This window comes from Papio anubis, chromosome 1, assembly GCF_008728515.1.
Source record: "Papio anubis isolate 15944 chromosome 1, Panubis1.0, whole genome shotgun sequence".
NCBI classification, from domain to species: Eukaryota; Metazoa; Chordata; class Mammalia; order Primates; family Cercopithecidae; genus Papio; species Papio anubis.
In genome coordinates, this window is record NC_044976.1 from 200,796,279 (window position 1) to 200,819,741 (window position 23,463).

At 39.4% G+C, this 23,463-nt stretch overlaps 1 protein-coding gene across 3 annotated transcripts in view; it reads right to left on the reverse strand.

Moving 5' to 3' along the window:
- EGLN1 (egl-9 family hypoxia inducible factor 1) overlaps positions 1-23,463 on the reverse strand; it is a 63,124-nt gene that overhangs the window by 7,125 nt on the left and 32,536 nt on the right. For all 3 annotated transcript variants that reach the window (XM_003893765.4, XM_021931388.2, XM_021931379.2), the window contains exon 2: positions 3,128-3,247. In XM_003893765.4, coding sequence (XP_003893814.2) covers positions 3,128-3,247 — 120 coding nt within the window. The remainder of the gene's footprint in view (positions 1-3,127; positions 3,248-23,463) is intronic.

Sequence of the window (23,463 nt, forward strand, 5' to 3'; positions counted from 1 at the left end):
TAATAAAGTATGAAGATGAGCTGCAATTTTAAAAGTATATGCATTGATGCAAGGAAAAATTTAGCTCTTATTTCAGGGATATTTATTTATTTATTTATTTATTTATTGAGATGGAGTCTCGCTGTCACCCAGGCTGGAGTGTAGTGGCAATCTCAGCTCACTACAATCTCCGCCTCCTAGGTACAAGCAATTCTCCGGCCTCAGCCTCCTGAGTAGCTGGGATTACAGGTATGCGCCACCATGCCCGGCTAATTTTTGTATTTTTAGTAGAGATGTGTTTTCACCATGTTGGTCAGGCTGAACTCGAACTCCTGACCTCAGGTCATCTGCCCACCTCAGCCTCCCAAAGTGCTGGGATTACAGCTGTGAGCCACTGTGCCCAGCCATTTTAGGGATTTTTATAAGTATCCGATGAAACACAAGAATGTTATCTGAATTTAAAAGTCTTAAAATGATGCTTGAAAGTTTTTAAAACTACTAAACATTTATTTATGCTAATGATATGCTTAACCCACTCTTGAAATAGACTTCAAGAAATTTTGAAAAAATTATTATTAGAAATAGATTATGTCAAATAAAGAGTTTACCATACTTTAAATTTCAGTAAACAATAGGATAGTCACAGATACCTCTCATTTAAATAATTCAGTATATCAGTAGAAAGTGTCATCATTTATTATGACCATCATTATTGTCATCATCACCATCACCATCAGCATGGAGTCCATTAGAACCTGTGGCTCTCCCTTTCCAGATTGGGCTTGATGCACCACCTGCTTGTGAAACTTGATTCTATCCATAAAGGATTATTATTTACCTAAACACCAACTAGGCATTAAATCACAGTGGGAACTGTGGTGGACTCTGGGTGCAGAGTAGGGAATAATGCAGACAGACTTTGTCCTTGTGGTGTTTAAGATCTGGGGCTAGGCAAAACTCAACCAACCAAGTAGCTCCTTACTCTTGAATAACTACACTCCGAAGCAGGTAGACTCTTAAAATTGAAAGAAACTCTAACACCTGGTCAGGACAGCATGGACTTTGAGCCTAAACCTAGAATCTACAGTTAAAGCTTTATCAGGCTCACCATCAGGTAAGTTAAATTCTAGCTACTTTGATACCCCTGCCAACCTCCTCAGGTTCCAGTGTTGTTCCGAGTGATTCCCCAGGCTACTATGCAAATATCTGAAGAACCTCCAAACTGAGAACATGTTTTCTTTCCTTTTTTCCTGCTCCCTTCCCTTTGACTCAAGTCACTGGGAGTACCACAGGTGACCTGCTGAAAATGTTTTAAGAGAAATGGCTACTTGACACATCCACTCTTCTTCCTCTGAATTAGGTGGCCCTCCTGTGTGCTCTCATAGCAATCTGTCTTGACACTTTGCATAACTATCTGTAACTGTCAATCTTTCTGATCTGTATCCTCCAATAGATCCTAAGCTCTGCCAGGGCTAATTCCATTTCTGCTATATCCCTAGCATCCAGAACATCTGGCACACTACATATTCAGTGCAATCTTGCAACGGAAAACTTCTATTCCACATATAAAAACACTAGGGATGTTTTTCTGCCTATGTCCTAATTTAAAACCTACATATTAATGACCCTAAGTCTTATAGAAATTGTAAGATCAGCCTAGAAAAAGCCCAACAAAATCTAGAAGTTAGAAGTTGATGAAACACAGTTCTAGCTTTCTAGCTATTCACAAAATCTGAAAAAAAGTCAATTTTTAAATTTTAACTAAAGTTACACCAATCTGTTTTGCGCCTTGAGCTCAAATTCAATTACAAAATTTATTTCTCTACTTCAAACTTTGAAAGCTGTAACAGAAAAACCACGCTTGTTGACATAATGCCTCAATATATACTTAGCAGAAAGTTTAGCTCCATTCTGAACCTGGACTAGGGCAGAGAAAACTCTTCAAATCAGTGTGTGTTTTAAAAAGATTACTGGAGCACTGTGAGCATATTCTAAACTTAAAACACTTTTTAGGGTAGGATTAGGTTTTTGTACATTTAAGACTCAGGCAGTTTCCATGTGTGTGTTTTGGGGGATGCAGAGAAAGAGGTGTTTTAAAGGTTATTTGACCTTTACACCTGGCTACACAAGTATGTTCACTTTGTGAAAATCCACTGAACTATACACAAGCCACTTTTCTATTTGAATATTTTACTTAAGATTTTAAAAAATCAACCAAAAAATTAGTCTGTACAGTCTCTACTGTAGTAATACATGACATATTTTAAAAAATCATTTAAATTTAATGAGACTCATGCTAATATTAAGAAAATATATATTTAAAACAAGAGAGATTAAATATACTGTACATTCTAATTGATTTTACAGGGCTTGTCAGTACTGATAAAATTCCAGTTTTTTAATAATCAGGGAAAGACTGAATCCTGCCTCCAATATTCAATTAAACAACTCAATGCCATACAATATTTTTACAAAAATGCAAAGAATAACACAGCAAATAATCCTTATTTCCTTAACAATGATCTATAATTTCCCCCAAAGCCATTATAAAACAACTGTTCTCAGAAGTGTTTGTCTAAAAACTATTAAAAGGAAAATATTTTAATAAAGGTCACTTTTCTAAAAAAGTTAGATTTTAGATAAATGCTCTAATATCTGAAAATAAATGAATCCACTTTTAAAGATTTATCAGTACTTTTTTATATGGTTTTATTGAGTTATAACTGATATACAAAAATGCCTCTTTAACATTTACGATTTGATGAGTTTGGATGTATATGCACACCCCCGTGACACACCACAACCAAGATAATAAACATATCCATCACCTCTCAAAGTTCGTTTCCCTTCCCTTAACCTCGTGTGTGTGTGTGTGCGCGCGCGTGTGTGTGTGTGTTTACAACACTGAATATGGAATCTACTCTCTTAAATGTTTAAGTGCACAACACTACATTGTTAACTACAGGTATTATGTTGTATAACTTAGACTAGTATTTGTTTCATTTTACAAAAATCCACTCCTAATACCTGAGACTGAAACAAACTTAAGAGGAAAATTTTTAACTGTGTCTGTGACAGTCTCACCTATCAGAAGTATGAACGTAATGCTTTTGTAAGAAAAAAATAAATGCTCAATTAAGTTGCATACCTTGGCATCCCAGTCTTTATTAAGATAATATATACATGTCACACATCTTCCATCTCCATTTGGATTATCAACATGACGTACATAACCCGTTCCATTGCCCGGATAACAAGCAACCATGGCCTGTAATAATAATAATGATGATGATTATTAAAGTCCACATATAAATAAAAAGAGAACAGCTAATAAATCAGATCTCTGATTTTTGGCTACTGATTTACACTTAGATTCTTCTAATAAAAATAATATTTTGTAGATAAGAAAGATAAGGCTATTCTACATTAATATTTATAGGGAACACAAGATAGGCTGATGAACAATTCAAGGACTGGTGAATTCTGCTTCACAGTGGTAACTCCAAAGATCAGAAAATTTTCATGGTCCTACTTTCACAGTCATATAAATATAGATAATCAAGATCAAGTGAGTTTTTGTCCTGCTCCATGGGAGATTTCTCTCTTCCTTGAGCTCACCTAAGAACACCTACTTTACCATCTGATAGGTGAACCAACCCAGTCAAACACCGCACCTGACACTGTCTCTGAATGGTACCAATGTTGTTTTTTTTTTTTTTTTTGAGACAGGGTCTGGCTCTGTTGTTGAGGTTGGAGTGCAGTGGTGCAATCATGGCTCACTCCGGCCTCAACCTCCTGGGCTCAGGTGATTCTCCCACCTCAGCCTCCTAAGTAGCTAGGACTACAAGCACGTGTCACCAGGCTGGTTAATTTTTGTATTTTTTTGTAGAGATGGGGTCTTACTATGTTGTAATAGGGATCATTTAGGTCAACTCAACTCCAAACATTAATTCATTTAATGTCAGTGATTTTTTTTTTTTTAAAGACTAAACAAATTAGCTTATGTAAGTTTACCCTCTTTGAATCAGAAAGAAAATTATTTGCTCAGATAATAACAAGATACGGTTCAGAAGATTGCTGAATGTTAAGCATAAAGGTAGAAAAGAGGCCCAAAATAAAAAGCACAAAAAAACTTCCATATTCTAGGTGTACATGATAATCAACTGAAATTGGTAAAGGAATTTTTAAAAAGTTCTCAGGAATTATGAAGAAAACAGACAAAGACGTTCAAGGTTATGAACTATTCTTGTTTTTGTTTGTTTTTTTTACGGAGTCTTGTTCTGTCGCCCAGGCTGGAGTGCAGTGGCATGATCTCAGCTCAATGCCTCCGCCTCCCAGGTTCAAGCAATTCTCCTGCCTCAGCCTCCTGAATAGCTGGGATTACAGGTGCATGCTGCCATGCCCGGCTACTTTTTGTATTTTTAGTAGATACAGGGATTCACCATGTTGGCCAGGCTGGTCTTGAACTCCTGACCTCAAGTGATCCTCCCGCCTCAGCCTCCCAAAGTACTGGAATTATAGGCATGAGCCACCACGCCCCCCAGTTTGTTATGAGCTATTCTTGAAGTCCTTTATTTCTTCATATATTAAAGTCAATGAATTAGCATAAAGTTATCAAACAGTAACCAAATTGTTCTACTATATTAAAGAAAAATGCTAATTTTTAAAATTTACTTCCCATCCCTAAGAAACTGAGAGGCATCTTAAACCTAAATCCTTATTTTACAATCCTGTTTTCCTAGACACTCTGAATTCACTGCTCTTTATGAGAAGCAGAATTTTTGGAGAACATTATATATGTCTCTGTTTTTCCTGACTCCAGACAGACTTAAGTTCCTTCTTTCAGCACTGGAGGTTGGTAACAACCAGGAGTGTGGCATGGGCTTAGTGGGTTTAAGTGATCAATAAATGATGAGCCCAAATGATTTTCCTGTCACTAGCTACCAAGGAAAGAAGTTTACCTTGAATAGTAACTGTAAGAGAGTACTAATTTAACAACGCAATTACTCCATTTGTGGTTAACTGAGGTAATCATGATGAATTACACAATATATTGTTATTAATGGGAAAGAAGGGGGAAACCTGAACTCTACATCTCAAAAAAGTTAATTTGGGCCTTTCCAACTATCTGGTAACTTCAGCATCTCTTGTGCAAAGAAGGAAGGGGAAAATATTTGTCATTCACTCACCCCATCGCATCCCATATATCCATTTAACAAATACCTCTTGAGCATCTACTATGTATATGAAAGGCACAAGGGCTAAAATGATGAATGAAAGAGACAAGGTCCCTTGCACTCATTGACAGTAGTCCCTCCTTAAAAGAAGTTTTGCTTTCTGTGATTTCAGTTACCTTTGGTCAACTTAGTCCAAAAATATTAAATGGAAAATTCCAGAAATAAATAGTTCATAAATTGCACACCGTTCTGAGGAGTGCACTGAAATACCTTGTAATCCTGCCCTGTTTTGCCTGGGATGAATCATCCCTTTGTCCAGCATATCCACACTGTAGATGCTATCCGCCCATTAGTCATTTAGTAGCCTTCTAGGTTATCAGAGCAATCATCATGGTACTTGTGTTAAGAAAACCTTATTTTATTTAATAACAGCTCAAAGTGCAAGAGTAGCAATGTTGGCATACTGTTATAATTGTTCTATTTTATTGTTGTTGTTAATCTCTTACTTTAGTTTTATTATAGGTATGTACGTACAGGAAAAAACATAGTACATATAGGATTTGGTACTATCCACAGTTTCAGGCATCCACTTTGATCTCGGAAGGTATTGCCCTCAGATAAGAGGGGACTATTGTACTATGAAATCTGGTCTAATGGCATAATTAGCCAATAAACAGATATATAATATAATGTTAGGTAGTGAAAAGTTATATTTTCTTAAGATATGAAAAAAATTAAGTATATAGAGAATGATGACATGATATTCTTGAACAGTGGTTGACATCTCGGCTTACTTAAATGAAGAGAGCGGCAAGTTGGGCAAATCTCTGAAGGGAGAGCAATGTGGCAAAGGGAAAATGAGTGCTCAAAGGCTGAACAAGGCAGGAAAGAACAGCAGGCCAGTGTGGCAGGAACACAGCGAGCACGGGCCAATGTGATCAGAGAGGAACCAGGTAACCCAGAGCTGCACGGCCTGGTAAGCCACAGGAAGGTCTTTGGATACTGTGCTAAGAAGGGACAGGAAGCCAATAGAGAATGTATCTGACTAATGTTTTAAGAATATCAGTTTCAAGTCTGTATAAATAAAAACAACCACAACAACCTCAATATCACTTACCACCTAACATGTATTGGACATTTGCTGCTTGCCATGTCCTAAGTAATTTGTGCATAATAAGTTGTCTGACACAACCATGTGAGGTAAACAGTATCATTGTTCTCATCCTCACTCCCTAAACTGAGGTTTAGAAAGGCTAACTACTATTCGCAAAGTCACATGACAGGGTATCTGGTTCTAGAACCCACGGAATCAACTACTGTACTAGATTGCAGGAAGGAAAGAGTGAAAAGAGAAGACTAAGTTAGCTATTACAGTTTTCGGGCAAGAAACCAAAGAGGCTGAGCCCAGAGTAGCAAAGTGGGGTGTATTCTGAAGGCAGAAAACCAACATGATTTGCTAATGGGTGGAGAATAAGAGGAGTCAAGAATGACTTTGGGGTTTTCAGCCTAGGTAAGTAAATGAATGGAGTCACTGTACATGAAAATGGAAACACTAGGTGAAAGAGCGTTTTATTAACAAGCATTGGGTAGGAAGGGAGTTAGTTGATCGGTAACTGTCAAAATGAGTCAGACATCCCAGAATAGAACAAAACTGAGGGCACCAGGATTATCCCCCAACATGGGATCTGTTTGTATTAGTCACTTCTAAACTGCTTTCCTTAAAGCCCTGGAGCCCTAGGGAGGTATCTAGGGGTGGGGACTAATGGGGAATGAAGTGATATGAGAAGAGGCCAAACAAGCAGGTTTTACCCCAACCTTCAACTAGAGGCAGTGCTTAGCTGTTTCCTATGTAGTATTTGAATTCCAAGTGAGGATTCTTTGAAAAAATAAAAGGCACAATAAAGAAAAGTTTTAAATGTCACGTTTTGAAGAAAAGTTTTAATAAATTTAATTTAATTGTGTTAAGTTCTATAATCCCCAGTATTGCTCAATTATCACCATCTAAATGTATTATTTAAAAGTGGCCATTACCACTTTAGTCTTATCTGGCATTCCCTAGGTCCCTTGTGCTCTGCTCTGGTGACACGAATACTGAAAAATGAAGAGAAAGGAAGAAGGGAGAGGAGATGAGTGCTCCACAGGGCCTGCATGGATCGCCAACTCAATTAACTTGCCAATACCAGCCCCAGGAAAGGCAGTTAACAACTATAATTGTAAAAAGGATAACACGAAAAACACCAACGTAACCCTATGAACGAGAAAGCCTGAAAAGGAAACGAATGCAATCCACCACTATATAATTCTGAGGTAAATTCCTAATTTGCCACCTTATAGAGACACCAACTTTAAATGTTTCAATTTCCCATTGAGAAAAACCTATTTATACATAAACAAAATAAAACAATACTATTTTTTTCTTTTCTGATAGGAAAATATATATGATTAAAGATGTTCTTTTTATGTTTTCAGAGACAAGGTCTCACTATGTTGCCCAGGCTGGTCTTCAACTCCTGGGCTCAAACAATCTGTCTGCCCCGGCCTCCCAAAGTGCTAGGACTACAGGCGTGAGCCACTGTGCCTGGCTGATTGAGAATGTTCTTAAGATAGGAAACAGCATAAATTTGTTTTTCACTCTGAGAATAAAAGGAAGAGGTCTGCAATGCCTCTGAGGAATCTAGAGACATTTATTTCTAGCATTAGAAGGCTTAAATACAAAGCTGAACCAGGAAACTTATTTTTCTTTTTTGAGCTGAATTATGGTAAAACAGAGATACAAAGCTTAGAGTACTAAACTTTGATGGGTTATAGAACTACTATTTTTACCCTGAATGAAGGGAAAAGGTTTACTATCAGAAAAGTTATCCTATTAAACTATATTATTAAAGCACTATGCTTTGACATAGCACTATGCCTTATGTAGAGGTTGATAGCTAACATCTACTCATCACTTATAGCCCAGGCATGGATTACCTCGGCCATTCTTTACAGCAAACCTTAGGTAGGCACAATTTCTCCCCCATTTTAGAGACCAGAAAACTACACTACAGTGAAAAGAAAAAAATTGCCAAAGGTCAGAGACTCTAAATGGCAGAGACAGGATATGAACTGAGGCAGTCTAGAGAAAAACAACTTCCCTCTGTACTGTTCTTCAATTCCTTGCTCCAGAAAGGCATGTGTATAGTCTGCCCAAGAGTTCAGATGAATTGGTAATCCAGACTCCTAAGCGGCCCAGCACCTGCTGCAGTGGCATATGCTCATGCCTAATGCCCAATTCTCCCATGTCAGGATGTACAGTAAGTCCTCACTTAACAGCCTCGATAGGTTCTTGGAAACTTTAGGTGAAACAATGTATAATGAAACCAAGTTAAGTTGCTATAGCACATTTGTGGTCACAAAACATTGGCAAACTTCTAAATAAAGACCAAAGCACTTCTAATGGTAAACCCTGAAATAAATGTGAGCTACAAATACATTTAAGAAAGATTAATAAAAACAAGATAATTATTTATGCCATTAGTCCAGTTTTAGGGTTGCAGGTGGCTGGGGCCTATCCTGGGAGCTCAAAGCATGAGATGGGAGCCAGCCTTGGGCAGGACACCATTCTACTGCAAGGTGCACTCACACACACCCCCATATTCACTCACACTAAGATAACAGATACGCCAGTCCACATCCCAAAGATGCACACACTGGGATGTGGGAGGAAACTGGAGCGCCTGAAGAAAACTCTCGCAGACATGGGGAGAACCTGCAAGCTCCAAACAGACAGTGGCCTCAGCCAGGAACTGATTCTTTTTCCCTCATCAACATTGTAACAAAATGACACTGAATAAAATAATGTTATTCAAGAACCTGCTGTACTGCACATGGTATTTTTCAGTTTTACAGTTAGACCTTTTTAAGTCTCTTCCCTACCCACTCCCAAAGCACACATACGCATCACTATCACTACCTTAGGGGTCTACAAAAATCTAGTTCAAATACGGAAGAAAACAGGTCATGCTGGAAGGCCACCCAGGTGGGGATGTTCACAGGGCAGTTGGAAGCGTGAGTGTGGAACTCCAAAGAAAAAGTCAAGACTGGAAATGTAAATTTAGGAGCCATCTTCACATGGGATAGTTGAAGCCGTGTGCCTGCCAGAGATTGCCAAGGAAGGGAGTATAGAGAGAAGAGAACAGAGAACAGGTTATTATGAAATAAAGTCATTTAGAATGAGAACTCCTTAAGCCTTCCTGCTTTCTTGATCACAGTAAACAACTCAGTGGTCAAAAGTTGACTTACTGTAAATGATTTCTGACTAATTTTTTGACTAATTCATTTCTAAGTGTAAATGGTAAGTATATATATACTTTAAAAGACATATAAGGGCATATAGGTTGCTTCTTAAAAATTAAAAAATGTTATTATAATTAATAATATTGTGATCAACAATAGTTTCGGAGCTTAATCTTTGTAAATCCTCGATATCTTCCTAAAATTAAATTACTATAAGTGAAATTATTAGGCCTTAAAGCTTTTTGATTGCTGAAATGTTCTCCAGAATGAGTGCATGAGCTTATATTCCTACTGGCTTTGTATGAGTACACACATCTTTTTAACCATTTGCCAACCTGGCGTAGTAAGTTTTAATCTTTGAAAATAACTCAATTTGATAGGTAACACTTATCTTACTAATGTTTTAATTACATCTTATATTTTTAAGTCAGCATTTTGCATATTTTTATTGATCATTTAAATTCTTCAACTGCCTGCTCATATCCTTTATCCACTTTTCTACTGGGTTAATCTTTTCCCTACTGATTTATTATTATTATTTTAGAGACAGGGTCTCACTCTGTCACCCAGGCTGCAGTGCAGTGGCGTGATCATGGTTCACTGTAACTTTGAACCCCTGGGCTCAAGCAATCCTCCCAAGTAGCTGGGACTACGGGTACATGCTATGACACCTGGCTAATTTTTTAAAGTTTTCTAGAGATGGGCTCTCACTATGCTGTTCACGCTGGTCTTGAACTTCTGGTCTCAAGTAATCCTCCCACTATGGCCTCACAAAGTACTGGGATTACAGGTGTGAGCCACCACACTGGCCCCCTACTGATTTTCAACAGCTCTTTGGTTTTTAACCGCTGTCATATGACACAACAATTTCAACCTTTTTACTCTGCTTGTGTAGAAGAGTATGTTAATACAAAGTTTTTATTATCTGTACAGGAAGGCAGAATATAATTACATTAATTATCAATGTAAAGTTTTTAAAAGTCCACGATTCTTCCCATGTTCATAGAAGTATGAAAAATGCAGGAAAAAATGAAAGATTATTGAAGAAGAAATAGCATTGATCCAAATCACTCTCCAAATGGCCCAAGAATTATGAATTGTTTAATAATCTAACACCAAGCTACTTTCCTTATTGGGCTCTAATTCCAGACTACGATAAAAAACAAAAAATGTAAATACACACTTAAAAACCAACTGAAAAGTGATGCTCCCGACAGTATAATCTAGAGATATATCATGATGCCTTAGTACTCTCTGAGCTTTCATTTCCCTTTTAGTGAAGAATTGATAAAGTTATACTTTACAAATAAGGAATCCATCTGGTAAAACACATTATATTTTGAGCTGTCTAGCTCTGCTGTCAGAATAGAGGTCTACAATTTGTCAGCCTCAGCTATAATCTTACCAGCACCGCACAACTCTTCCCTAGGTTCCCAAGCAGGGCTCTGTATTTATACTACACACACCACTCCCACTACAAACTTCATGAGGAAGACAGAGCAACCTCTCTCCACAAGGAGACTGGGGAGTCACAGCAGGTGTCAGCTTGATCCCCACCCAGGGAATTACACGACCTCATTCCAGCCCATGCAAGGAAGTATCACTGTTGAGACAGATGTTCTGACAGCTATGGCAAACTTGTTATATTATTAATATAATTCCTTGGGAGAGTCTGCAATTTAGCATTAAAAACAAAAATACAAAACACTTAGCTGCTTGACATTACAAATATACATTCTGGCACTTGTTGAGGCTCACTGAGCACTAGGCATGAGGATACAGAGATTAAAAGTTAAACATCTGTTTCAATTCCAAGGTCTAGAAGAGTTACGATTTAAATTCCTTAAGTTATTTTGGCACAGTGTAATCATTATTTGTTTTAATGGACCAGAGGACATGAGTGAGAGGTTCCTGACATTCATCCTGGAGCACTTAGTTAACATGCAAGCCCAAGACTAGATATAAATAATCATCAGTAAATGAGGAAAGCTTGTAATCAAAAACTTACTCCAGTGAGACAACTCAAGAAGCCTTATCTCACCTCAAAGCCAGAGAATTTAGTAATTAACACAGTGGATATTAGAAATTACGACAGTATTAGAAAAGAATGGTGCTCAAGAAAGGTGTTATGGCTACACACACTGTATAGGGACCACTGCTCTTACCTGAACGTGTACATGAATCTAGTGAATCTAATAGCTTACTCTTAGGGACTGTATCCTGACCCTTATGACTCCTGCTGGTTCTGTTAGTTCCCCATAAAGGAATTCTGTTACCTGATTCCAATTAGGTTCAGCTGAATCCTAAAAGCACACTAGCATTTTTGCCTTAAATAAACCTTTCATAAAAGGTGCTTGGCAGGCCGGGCACAGTGGCTCATGCCTGTAATCCCAGCACTTTGGGAGACCGAGGCAGATGGATCATCTGAGGTCAGAAGTTTGAAACCAGCCTGGCCAACATGATGAATGAAACCCCATCTTTACTAAAAATGCAAAAATCACCCGGGTGTGGTGGCACATGCCTGTAATCCCAGCTACTCAGGAGGCTAAGGCAGGAGAATCGCTTGAACCTGGGAGACAGAGGGTGCAGTGAGCCGACACTGCACCACTGCATTCCAGCCTGGGCAACAGGGCGAGACTCCGTCTCAAACAAACAAACAAAAAAAAGGTGCTTGTCAGATGTTCTAAAAGGATAGAGAGTAGGAATTTCATCCACCTAATAAAACAGTATTTTTGTGCTTGCTTGCTAATAAATTTTTTTTATGTGTGGCAAAACTCAGTGTGAGTTTGGCTTTCACAGTAACATGCCATTTAGAAGCTCGGTTCTGGGGGAAGAGATCTGTAACACTCATTTAACTGTAGCCTCCAAACGACAGCACCTCTCAATAAAAACCTAATACCCGTAAACCACTACTGGCTCAGGTCAGGTCACAACAGGCAAACAGTTATGAAAAGGCACACAGTACAGTGTAACAAACACCAGAACAGAGTCTGACTTACACAAGTACCCAGACAGCAAAGACATAATTAACTTTGTCATGGGAATGGGGTATCAGAAAAGACTTCATAGAGAAAGTGACAAATGTGCAGAATTTTGAAAGAAAAATAGAAGTTTTCCAGAGTAGAAGATTCTGTTCTGTACAGGGAAAAGAATATTTGCGAAAACAGAATCAATATGGCACTCAGAGAGAAATGCAAATAGAAAAACTGTTAGAAGATGAAGTGCGGTGTGGAGCATTAGGGATGGGGTAGGAGAGACAGGCAGGGGCAGCTCAAAAAGGCTCTCAGTGACTCACTGAGGAACTTCACCTTATAGGCCAGTGTTGGCCAACTGTGTTCAGTAAGAATCACTTGGGTTACTTCCTAAATTATAATGATTCTTATCCCCTCCGCTTGCAATTATGACTTATCAGGTATCGCACGAGGCCTGAGATCCTGTACTTTTTTTTTGTTGACAATTATTCCTTCATAAGAGATCTTGTAGTTTAAACAAGCACTGCATTCTAATTGGCAAAAGGCCAAAAATAAAGAGTTTTGAATAATAAAATCATCATTTTTCCATTTTACAAACATCACTCAGTCCACTTGTAGAGAGGATGGCCCGGATGACATGGAATAAAACACACACTGCTGATAGATGAGAGCCAGAATAAAGGGGAGTGAGAATGGAGAGGACAGAGCAGCTCAGAGCAACACTACGAGTGTGAAACAGAAAGGATGTGGTGCTGGCGAGAGAGAAAGAGCTTGTTTAAAAAATATTTTTAAAAATTAAACCCTAAAAATATACACTACGTATTCATTCAACAAATATTTTCTGAGCACCTACTATATGTCAGGCACTGTTCTAGATCTTGGGGATACAATACTTAATAGAAAAGACACAAAATTATTGCCTTAAGGGAACATTTATTCTAGCAGGAAAAGAAAGAGAAAAAAATTAAGTCAATATACAGCGTAACATATGGTAGAAGCATTACGAAGAAAAAAAAATGGAATAGGGAATACAATGCTAGAATGTAATTATTTATAGGGTGGTTGGTCAGGTACGCCTAGACTGAGAAGTTGACACTTAAGAAGAAATGAATGTTCCAGGCCAAAGGAATAACCGGTGCAAAGAATCAGATGGCAATGGGCCTGGCATATCTGAGGAAGAAGAGGGTCAGTGTGACTGGAGAGGAGGGAGCAAAGCAGACAACAGCGGAAGATGAAGTCAGACAGGTAAGGGGTTGGGGAAACAAATCATGGAGGGCTTTAGACGACAGTATAAAGATTAAGTCACACTTCGGAAGGCACTGTGTAGTCTGGTTGCCATGTAGAGCAGGAGCTGGCAAACTACAGCCCACTGCCTGTTTTTATAAGTAAAGTTGTACTGGAATGCAGTCACACTCATTCAGTTACATATTCTCTATGGCTGCTTTTGTGCTCCGGTCTAGCAGCTATGACAGAGACCACGCAGTCCACAAAACCTAAATTTTTTACCAAAAAATCTGCCACGTCCTGATGTGCAAAATAGACTGAGGGCTGGTAAGAGTGGAAGGCAGAAGAGTAGTTAGAAGGCTACCGCGTAAACCCGGTGTGGTACAATGATCACTCGGATCACAGTGGTAGCAATGGAGGTGGTAAGAAGTGGTGGGATGCTCATACTATTTTAAAGGCAGAATAAAGCGAGATGTCCAGAAAGATTGGTATGAGGTATAAAAGAGGATGACTCTAAGGTTTTGGTTTCAGCAATAGGGAAAATGTAATTACCATAAACAGATGAAGACAGCATATGGTGCAGCCTGAGTCTGGAGAATGGGAGAGATCAGGCATTCAATTTTGAACACGTTCAGTTAGGGTATGTGTAAAGCATAGTGCTAGGAAGTGTGAGTAGAACACAGAGGAAAACTGATCATTCCGACACAGATGACAATTAAAATGACCAGTCCATGCACTGACTATTTCACTGGGGAGAAGGTTGGGATCAGGAAAGGCTATCTGAAAAATGAGTTTTGAAAGAATATGAATTAGCCAGGTAAGGAAGGAGAGGGGGAATATTCCAGGAAGAGAAAAGGTCACGGGGTGTGTGTAGACACATGCTGTGTAAACTGCAAACAAGGGTGAACCTGACGTGTGAGGCAAGGAATGTGACAGGTAAGGCTGGACATAGCTCTGGCCCCTTCCCAAAAGCTTAGTAAGCCCCAGTAATGAACTTGGATTTTAGTGGGTACCAGGGAGCCACTGAAGAGTTTTAAACAGTGACACATTCAGATCTAGAGGTTTTCATTCACTTCGGTAGGTGATTGAGTGGCTCCATTTTTGTAGTACAGCTATAAAGCAGTAAGTTGGTAAGACTGGCCAGAAAACATGTAAATCAGGCTCTTAAGAATTCAATAGCTACAATAAACAGGAGCTGGTTTTTTTCTATTTTTGTTTTCCTGAGACACAGTCTTGCTCTGTTGCTGGAGTGCAGTGGCGTGATCATGGCTCAACGCAGCCTCAGCCTCCTGGGCTCCTGCCTCAGCTTCCTGAGTAGACTAGCTAATTTTTAAATTTTTTATAGAGACAGGGTCTTACTATGTTGCCCAGCTGGTCTCGGACTTCTGGACTCAAGTGATCTGCCTGCCTTGGCCTCCCAAAGTGCTGGAATTACAGGCATGAACCACCATGCCCAGCTGGTTTTTTTCAATAACAGTGTAACTCCCTTTGTAGGCAGATAACCCAACACTTCTGAGAATTATTTTGTGGCATGATGGACAAAGATTCAAGTCACAACTGTCATAAGAGTACAAGTTCTATCTGTATAGAACTCTAGTTCACAGCCTTTACAGTTATCTCATTTCAATTCTGCAACAACTCCATGAGGTATTCAGATAAATGATTATCTCCATTTTACAAATAATTCTATCTGGTCTTGTTTTAAGAGCTGAAGTGTTTAATCTTTGCATCCATACCACTGCAGGAGAGTGTCGTTCTGTCGCCCAGGCTGAAGTGCAATGGCGTGATCTCGGCTCACTGCTACCTCCGCCTCCTGGGTTCCACCGATTCTTCTGTCTCAGTCTCCCAAGCAGCTGGGACTACAGGCACTCGCCACCACGCCCAGCTAATTTTTATATTTTTAATAGAGATGAGGTTTTACCATGTTGGCCAGACTGGTCACGAACTCCTAACCTCAGGCAACCTGCCTGCCTCAGCCTCCCAAAATGCTGGGATTACAGGCATGAGCCACCGTGCCCGGCCTACCTAGTCTATCTTTTTATCAATGATTTTGAGTCACACAAATAAAGGAATTTTATTAATGTAACCTTTCTGAATAGGAAAATATGCAGCTCACACAAAGCTGGGAAAGGTAGCCAATATCATGAATAAAAGAAAGATTCAATGTGATCTCAATTGAATCAACATGATGAATTCTAATAAAGTTAAAAATAAATCCTATTTTCAAAATGGCAAAAATCAACCATACTATACAGAAGTAATAACCACCACCATTTACTGAGAAATTACTATGTGCCTGCACTGTGTTAATAACTTAACATTTATTCTTTCATTTAATCTTGATAACCCCTGGGAGGCAAGTTTTATTCTCATCTTGCAGAGTAAACTATAAAATGAGGGTAAGACAGTTTGGCAGAATAGAGATCTTTGAAGCTTGTATCCATTTCTGGGGACATATTAGATGACAAATGTTGACAAAATGAATTTTTTTTTTAAAGAAAAGTGACCAAAATAGTGACAGCAATATCCAGTGAGTATCAGTGGCAATAAATGAATAGGTTTAGCCTGATGGACTGTAATCTCTGGAGTACAGGGACCAAGTCAGATAAATATAATACCACATCTCACATGGCACCTTCCAGTTTGCAAAACTGCTTTTTACCTTCACAAAAGAGAACATGAAGTAAAAGGAAGAACACAAAGATTAAGAACAGTGGGGCTCTGACCGGGCGCGGTGGCTCACACCTGTAATCCCAGCACTTTGGGAGGCTGAGGCAGGTGGGTCACGAGGTCAAGAGATTGAGACCATCCTGGCTAATATGGTGAAATGCCATCTCTACTAAAAATACTAAAAATTAGCTGGGTGTGGTGGCACACACCTGTGGCCTCAGCTACTTGGCAGGAGGATCACTTGAATCCAGGAGGCAGAGGCTGCAGTGAACCGAGATAGCACCACTGTACTCCAGCCAGGCAATACAGCAAGACTCTGTCACAAAAAACAAACAAACAACAATAGCAAAAGAACAGTGGGGCTCTGAAGCCAAATTTCCTGCACACGAAGCACATGACTCTGCCACTTACTGACTGTGTCACTTTGGGCAAATTATTCAACCTCTCTGTACCTAACTTCCCTTGTCTGTTAAGTGAAAATAACAATAGTATATCACGTGCAAAGCTAATAAACTAGTATATAAAAAAAATGCTTAAAATAGTGTTTTATTTTATAATATTTTAAACCAGTCATTTTACTGGTTTAAAATAATGTGTATGGTAGGTCTGACTAATAGCTATGGACCTTGGAGAAGTCCCAAGCCTTCAGAGCTGTTTCCTCATTTGAAAAATTAGGATATCACTATCTACCTCACAGGGGTATGAATCAAACAAGACAATACAGGATAATGTTCCGTAAGTCTTAATTCCTTCCTTCTTTCATAAACCTCTAAGACAGTCTACTATGTGCCACGTACTATGCTAAGTTTAATCTTTATAATCTCAATCCTCACAACTGTGTAAATGTCTACTACTATTATTCTCATTTTGTAGACAAAGAAATGTGGCTTGGAATGGCTAACTTAACTGAGGTCATGCTGCTAAGTGGTCAGATTGTGAACCCATGGTTGTTGGGACTCTATATTCCAGTTTTGGGCCTCCATACCACATGGCTTTTGATGCACATTCCCCCATTTATACATCTTTGCAGCTAACCACATGCCTAGTAAAATGCCTGATAGATTGAAGCGATTCAATAAATGTTCCTTTAATCAAATAAATGAATGTTGTCTGTCTTCAATTTGCTAATACCGTTTCGACGAAAGAAGAGCGTAAGGCAGCACAGGCAGAAATGCCTGTCCTTGCTCCACTACCTCTAAGTGATGGTGACATCTCGGACTCTATCATTTGAGCGTGGGTTATCTTTATTATTATTATTATTATTATTATTTTATTTTATTATTTTTTTTTGAGACAAGGTCTCTGTCCCCCAGGCTGGAGACCAGTGGCGTGATCATAGCTCACTGCAACATCAAACTCCTGAGCTCAAGCAATACTCCTGCCCCAGCCCCCCGAGTAGCTGGGACTACAGACACAAGCCACCTCGCCCAGCTAGTGTGTGTAGACAGGAACTGATTCACCGCGCCCGACTAGTGTGTGTGTGTGTGTGTGTGTGTGTGTTTGTAGACAGGAACTCATTCTGTTGCCCAGGCTGGTCTCAAACTCACGGGCTCAAGCAATCCTCTCATCTTGGCCTCCCCAGGTCCTGGGATTACAGGCATGAGCCACCATGCCCAGCTGGTGTATCTTTAAAATAAGGAACCTGGGTATGCAATCTTCCAATCTAGCTCTAAGACTATACATCCATCAGGCAGCGCTTCTGATCTAGCAGAGATTTAAAATAAAAACACTAGAATTTTAAAACTGGAGAAGATCATAAAGGTCTGGCCCAAACTCTTTAGAGAGGGGAATCCCAAAGGACAAAAAGGGGTCTCCTGATTTCCAATCCTGCACTGCTTCCTTTATAATGACAGATCAGACATTTCAGACAGGATTAAAAGAAATATAATTGGCACCACATAGCCCAAAATCATGAAAACCAAAATAAAATGGTACTTGGTAACTTTCATCAGTCTAAAAACTCAAACTCTGTTGCAAAACACATGGTTTTAATGCTTAAAATAAGCATCTTAAAAATAAGAGCACAATGAGACTACTATCTTTCTATTTTTGTGAATAATCAATTTGAATAATAGGACAACCTCAGAATAAATTATTTTGATAATAAAAGCCTTAAAAACACACTATTAGCTTTTTATAAAAAAAGCATTTATAGAAATACTAGATAAGATTTTGAGCCTATTATTACAAAGACTAAACAAAGATTAACAAAAACATTTCCATAATCTCTACAGATACACTAAAAATGAAATAATCCAACTAGAATTTTACATATTCAAGTATGGTATAAGAAGTTTAAAAAAACAGAGTTCTAGGACCGGAGTGGCTAAACATAAAAAACCACTTATAAGATTAAAATACAAAGCACAAAACATTTTAAGAGAAAAACTAATAATTTAAAAAATTTTCCACTATAATACTTAAAGTAAATGCTATTTAATTCATATTAACAATTATTTATTAAGCATACTATGTAGAAAAATTGTTGGCCCAGGTCTGTCTGATTCACTATATGCTGTCAACCAGTGTAACTAGACAAAATGAAAACTACAATGAGAAAATTACAAGTTTAAAATGTTATGGTGCTAACAGAGAGGGTGAGGTATGGAGCTGGCCAGCCTGAATTCAAATCTCAGCTCTACCACTTACTAGCTGTATTTGGAAATAATGACACTATACACTTCAAAAACCTATGGTGAGGATAAAAAATAGAACACACGTAAAAGACTAGCATAGCACCTGGTACCTAGTAAGCATCTAACAAATGTCACTTATTTTCATCATTACTGACAGTCTCATAATCTTTATCTTCATCCTCAAGCAGTCACAGGGGAGACTTTCATCCCTGTCCATGTGTGGACAAGCAGCTTTTGTTTGCCTAGCATCCATTCCCCTTCATCTCTTTCCAGGTGCCTCATTTACTTGGGAAAGCCTGACCTGTAGTCCTCAGTTCTTACCCCTGGGCGAGGTTCACTCTCTACCCTCCAGGGTGGACATGTGGCTCAAGCCTGGCCAGAAGCTGGTTCAGAAATGGGCAAAGGGCCTAAACCAATCAGAGGCAATGAAGCTCGATTCCAGGACTTTTATCAAAGCCCTTGGTAAAGAGCAGCTCTCTTTCGGTATATATCTCCATGATGTAATGCTGAAACTATTAGGGCCATCTTGTTGTCATATCCAGTGAGCTTACAGAGAGTAACTAATAAAGAAAAGAAAAGCTGAAGAGATCAAGTTTTGATAATATTGTCTGAGCCCTTGGTTACAACTCTTCCAGTCAATCAGTAAATCCACAGATATGAGGACCAATACATTTTGTTCTGGTTTGCTTAAGCTCATTTGAAATATTTTTGTTTTGTTTCGGTTATTTGCATCTGAGAAGCTCTATAACATGTCAGGTATCAATCAAGACCCAGAAGCTGGTGACCTAAAATATAGTAGAGCTTAGAAGGGCATGGATTTGGAATTGGAGAGATCTAGTTGGTTCTAACAATTACTAGCTGCGTGGCCCTGGGCGTGTGTCTAATCCTACTTCTTCATCTGTAAAATGGTTTAATACCTGCCTCAAAGCGTTGATGAGAGGATAAAATGACAATATAAACTGCTCAGTCTTCTTCATAACAATGAACAATCAATAGAAGCTATTATTATATCACTGAATCCCAAGCTGATCTTTATATCTGACCTCTTATGGTCCATATCCCTGTTTCCAGTGGTCTAAACAGCCATCTTTACCTATATACTCTCCTATCCAACCTCAAATTCGACATTTCCAAATCTCATCCTGCCTCCATGCTTCCCCATCACACCCTCTGCCGTTCCCTCCAGAAAAAAAAATGCTCACTGGAGGTCAATTTCTCAGCAATTATTAACTATGTTCCCAGTAATCTTTAATATCAGAACAGTAGGAGTCATCCTAGACTGAGACTTCTTTCCTATTATCTAATCAGTCACAAAGCCCTATTAAATATCTGCAGCCTGACAGGAAAGAATTTTCCTCTCCCTGTGGAAAAAAACAAGGGCAGGATTCTTTCAACTTCAGGATATGTGGCCTTTTCATTGGCTTGCAAGGAGAACTCCAATCCTTCTACTCCTTTTTCTCATCTCATCCTCCTTGTGGCTTCATTTCTTTCCATATTCAGGACAGATTTTTGCTAGCTTATTTTTTCATTAACCTCAAGCTGCAAATCAACAAATGTAGACGAATCCAATTTTTGCAGTTCCTACACCCAAGCCACTAGCACCACTGGAAAAAGTTATAATTATGCAGATTGACACCACTAAAAGTTGTCTCTGACCTCACGTGGACCTTCAGAACTCCTTGGCAATGTCTGTATTGCTGGTCAGGTTTGTTGATGTTCCTCAAAACGGTTATTTCAAATCTCCATCGCTCACATCTCTCAGCCATTATTTTAGTCCCAATTTTCTTTTCTTTTCTTTTCTTTTTTGAGACAGTCTCGCTCTGTTGGCCAGGCTGGAGTGCAGTGGTGCGATCTCGGCTCACTGCAAGCTCTGCCTCCCAGGTTCATGCTATTCTCCTGCCTCAGTCTCCCGAGTAGCTGGGACTACAGGCACCTGCCACCACGCCTGGCTAATTTTTTTTTTTGTATTTTTAGTAGAGACAGGGTTTCACCGTGTTAGCCAGGATGGTCTCGATCTCCTGACCTCATGATCCGCCTGCCTCAACCTCCCAAAGTGCTGCGATTACAGGCGTGAGCCACCATGCCCGATCAGTCCCAATTTTCTTATTCACTGGATGGAGATATTTTCTATTTACTTACCTGAGATAATTACGGCAAACAAGCAAAAACTTCCTCAACTTTTTACCCCCAGATTTCTAAATTTATCTAAATAAATAACCGTTGTCATCTCATTTCCCTCAGTCAGAATGGCTAAAATGCAGGAAAGTATACACAATATAGTGATGGAATAAATAAAAGGAAGAGACATTCTTTCTCCTATGTAAGGCCAATCCTGTCTCCTATAGTGCCTCTGAAATTTTAATATGCATACACATCACCTGGTGATGGTGTTAAAATGCATATTCTGATTCAGGAGGTCTGGAGTGGGGAATGAGGTTCTGCATGTCTTCTAACAAACCAGTGTTGGTTTGGGAGCAATATTTAGAAAAAACAGATTCCATCCTTTCTCACCTCCTCAAAGATTTTTTACTCTAAGTCAACACTTGTTGCTTCTTTATCAGCTGCTCCCTCCCCCAACATATAACATATCTGTCTCTTTTATTTTAAAATAAATGCTCCTTTGTTCCTCTTTTAGCTACCGCCCAACCGCCCAATCATCTCGGCTCTCTTTGGTTCCACAGACAAGTTTCTATGAAGAAGTCCTATGTCAACGGTTCCAGACTTTCTTGGCTCAAAGAATCTTTAGTGTCTCAGTGATCTCGCAGGGTAATCCTCGGCCAAAAGAAGTATCTAACAACTGTAGTTGCCTTTGTTAAGCAGTAAGAGCCAAACCACTTAGTAAGTATTTTAAGTCCTAAGAACTGGATGCCGGTTGGGCACTGCAAATTTTTTAAACCTTGGACTCAGACTGAACACTGACAGCCTCACTTCCTGTTCCACACTGATTTTCAGGCAGTACTTGCTTTTTATCAGAGCAAGCACTGAAAATCCAGCTTCCCAAAGGTATGACATCACTGAAAGGAATGCAGTGATCTAATATAGCAATCTAATGATGCCGGTGTATTTCCCTTGAAATTTTAACATATTCCATGGCGCCCTTGTAAGTTAGCTCCAGTGCTCTGGGATGCGTTGATGAACAATTGGGGATACTGAGTTCAGGTGGTTGTCAGAACAGCAGCATCCACACTGCTTGGGAGGTTGTTGGAAATGTAGAATCTGGGCATCCATGCCAGACCTACTGATTCAGAATCTCGATCTCCAAGTGATCTCCCAGTGACTCATAGACACATTAACGTAGACCAGAAGTGCTGGTCTAAGGTCCCAACTTACGTTTTCTCACATACCATTCACACTCAACGCACCACTTTCTGACTTTGTTCCCACAACTCCAGTGAAACTACCCTGGGAAAAGTTCCAAATTACCCCACTCCTTTTTTTTTTTAAGAAAAAAAAAAAGCAATAAATGTCTTTTAGTTCCAAGTCTAATTAACCCTCTCTATAGTGTTTGGTACTATTCATCTTCTTGAACCTCTATTTTTTTCTTGGTCTCTAAAACACCCCTGTCTTTTGGTTTTCTTCCTTTTCTTTCAATACACATCCCCGCCCCGTTCCTCTACTGACCCAGGCGGTTTTGTTTTTTCCCTCACTGGCTTCCTTTTTTTCTTTGAGATGAAGTCTCGCTCTGTTGCCAGGCTGGAGTGCAGTGGCAGGATCTTGGCTCACTGCAACCTCTGCCTCCTGGGTTCAAGCGATTCTCCTGCCTCAGCCTCCCAAGTAGCTGGGACCACAGGCACGTGCCACCATGCCCAGCTAATTTTTGTACTTTTAGTAGAGACGGGGTTTCACCATGTTGGCCAGGATGGTCTTGATCTCTTGGCCTTGAGATCCGCCTGCCTTGGCCTCCCAAAGTGCTGGGATAACAGGTGTGAGCCACCGTGCCTGGCCCTCATTGGCTTCTATCATGAGCAATACCCTTGCTATAGACAACTTTTCCTCCAGAGGATTACATTCAATCTCATGCCCACCCCAATAAGTCCAGGTTGCTCTCCAGAGCCTTAAGTCATACAAAACCAATTTCCATCTGGATGTACACAAGCAAAGCAAAATTAACAGTTCCAAAGCAATTTGTCTGTCTTCCCTGGCTTTCACATTGCTCTTCTTCATGTATTATTTACTTTACTGAGTGGCATCCTTGTTCAACCAGTCTCCCTAGGGAAACTCGGAACTATCATCCTTGACTCACCCTTCTCCATTTCCCTTGCCCTACACAATCAATCCAATCAAACCTTCTTGCTATGTCTCTAATCTGTATAAATCTCTCTACCTCCATTACCTACATCTTAAAAGAAGCTCTTATCTTTCGCTTGGATTCCTGTAACAGTCTTCTTACCTATCTCCCTCCTTCCAGAATTGCCATGCCCTTCTCTACACTCCATTCAAGTTAGTTTTCTAAAATTAAAATCTGATATCACTGCCCTGCTCTAAATCCTTCCACAGCTCCCAATGCCTAGCAGTGCTACTCAAACTTAC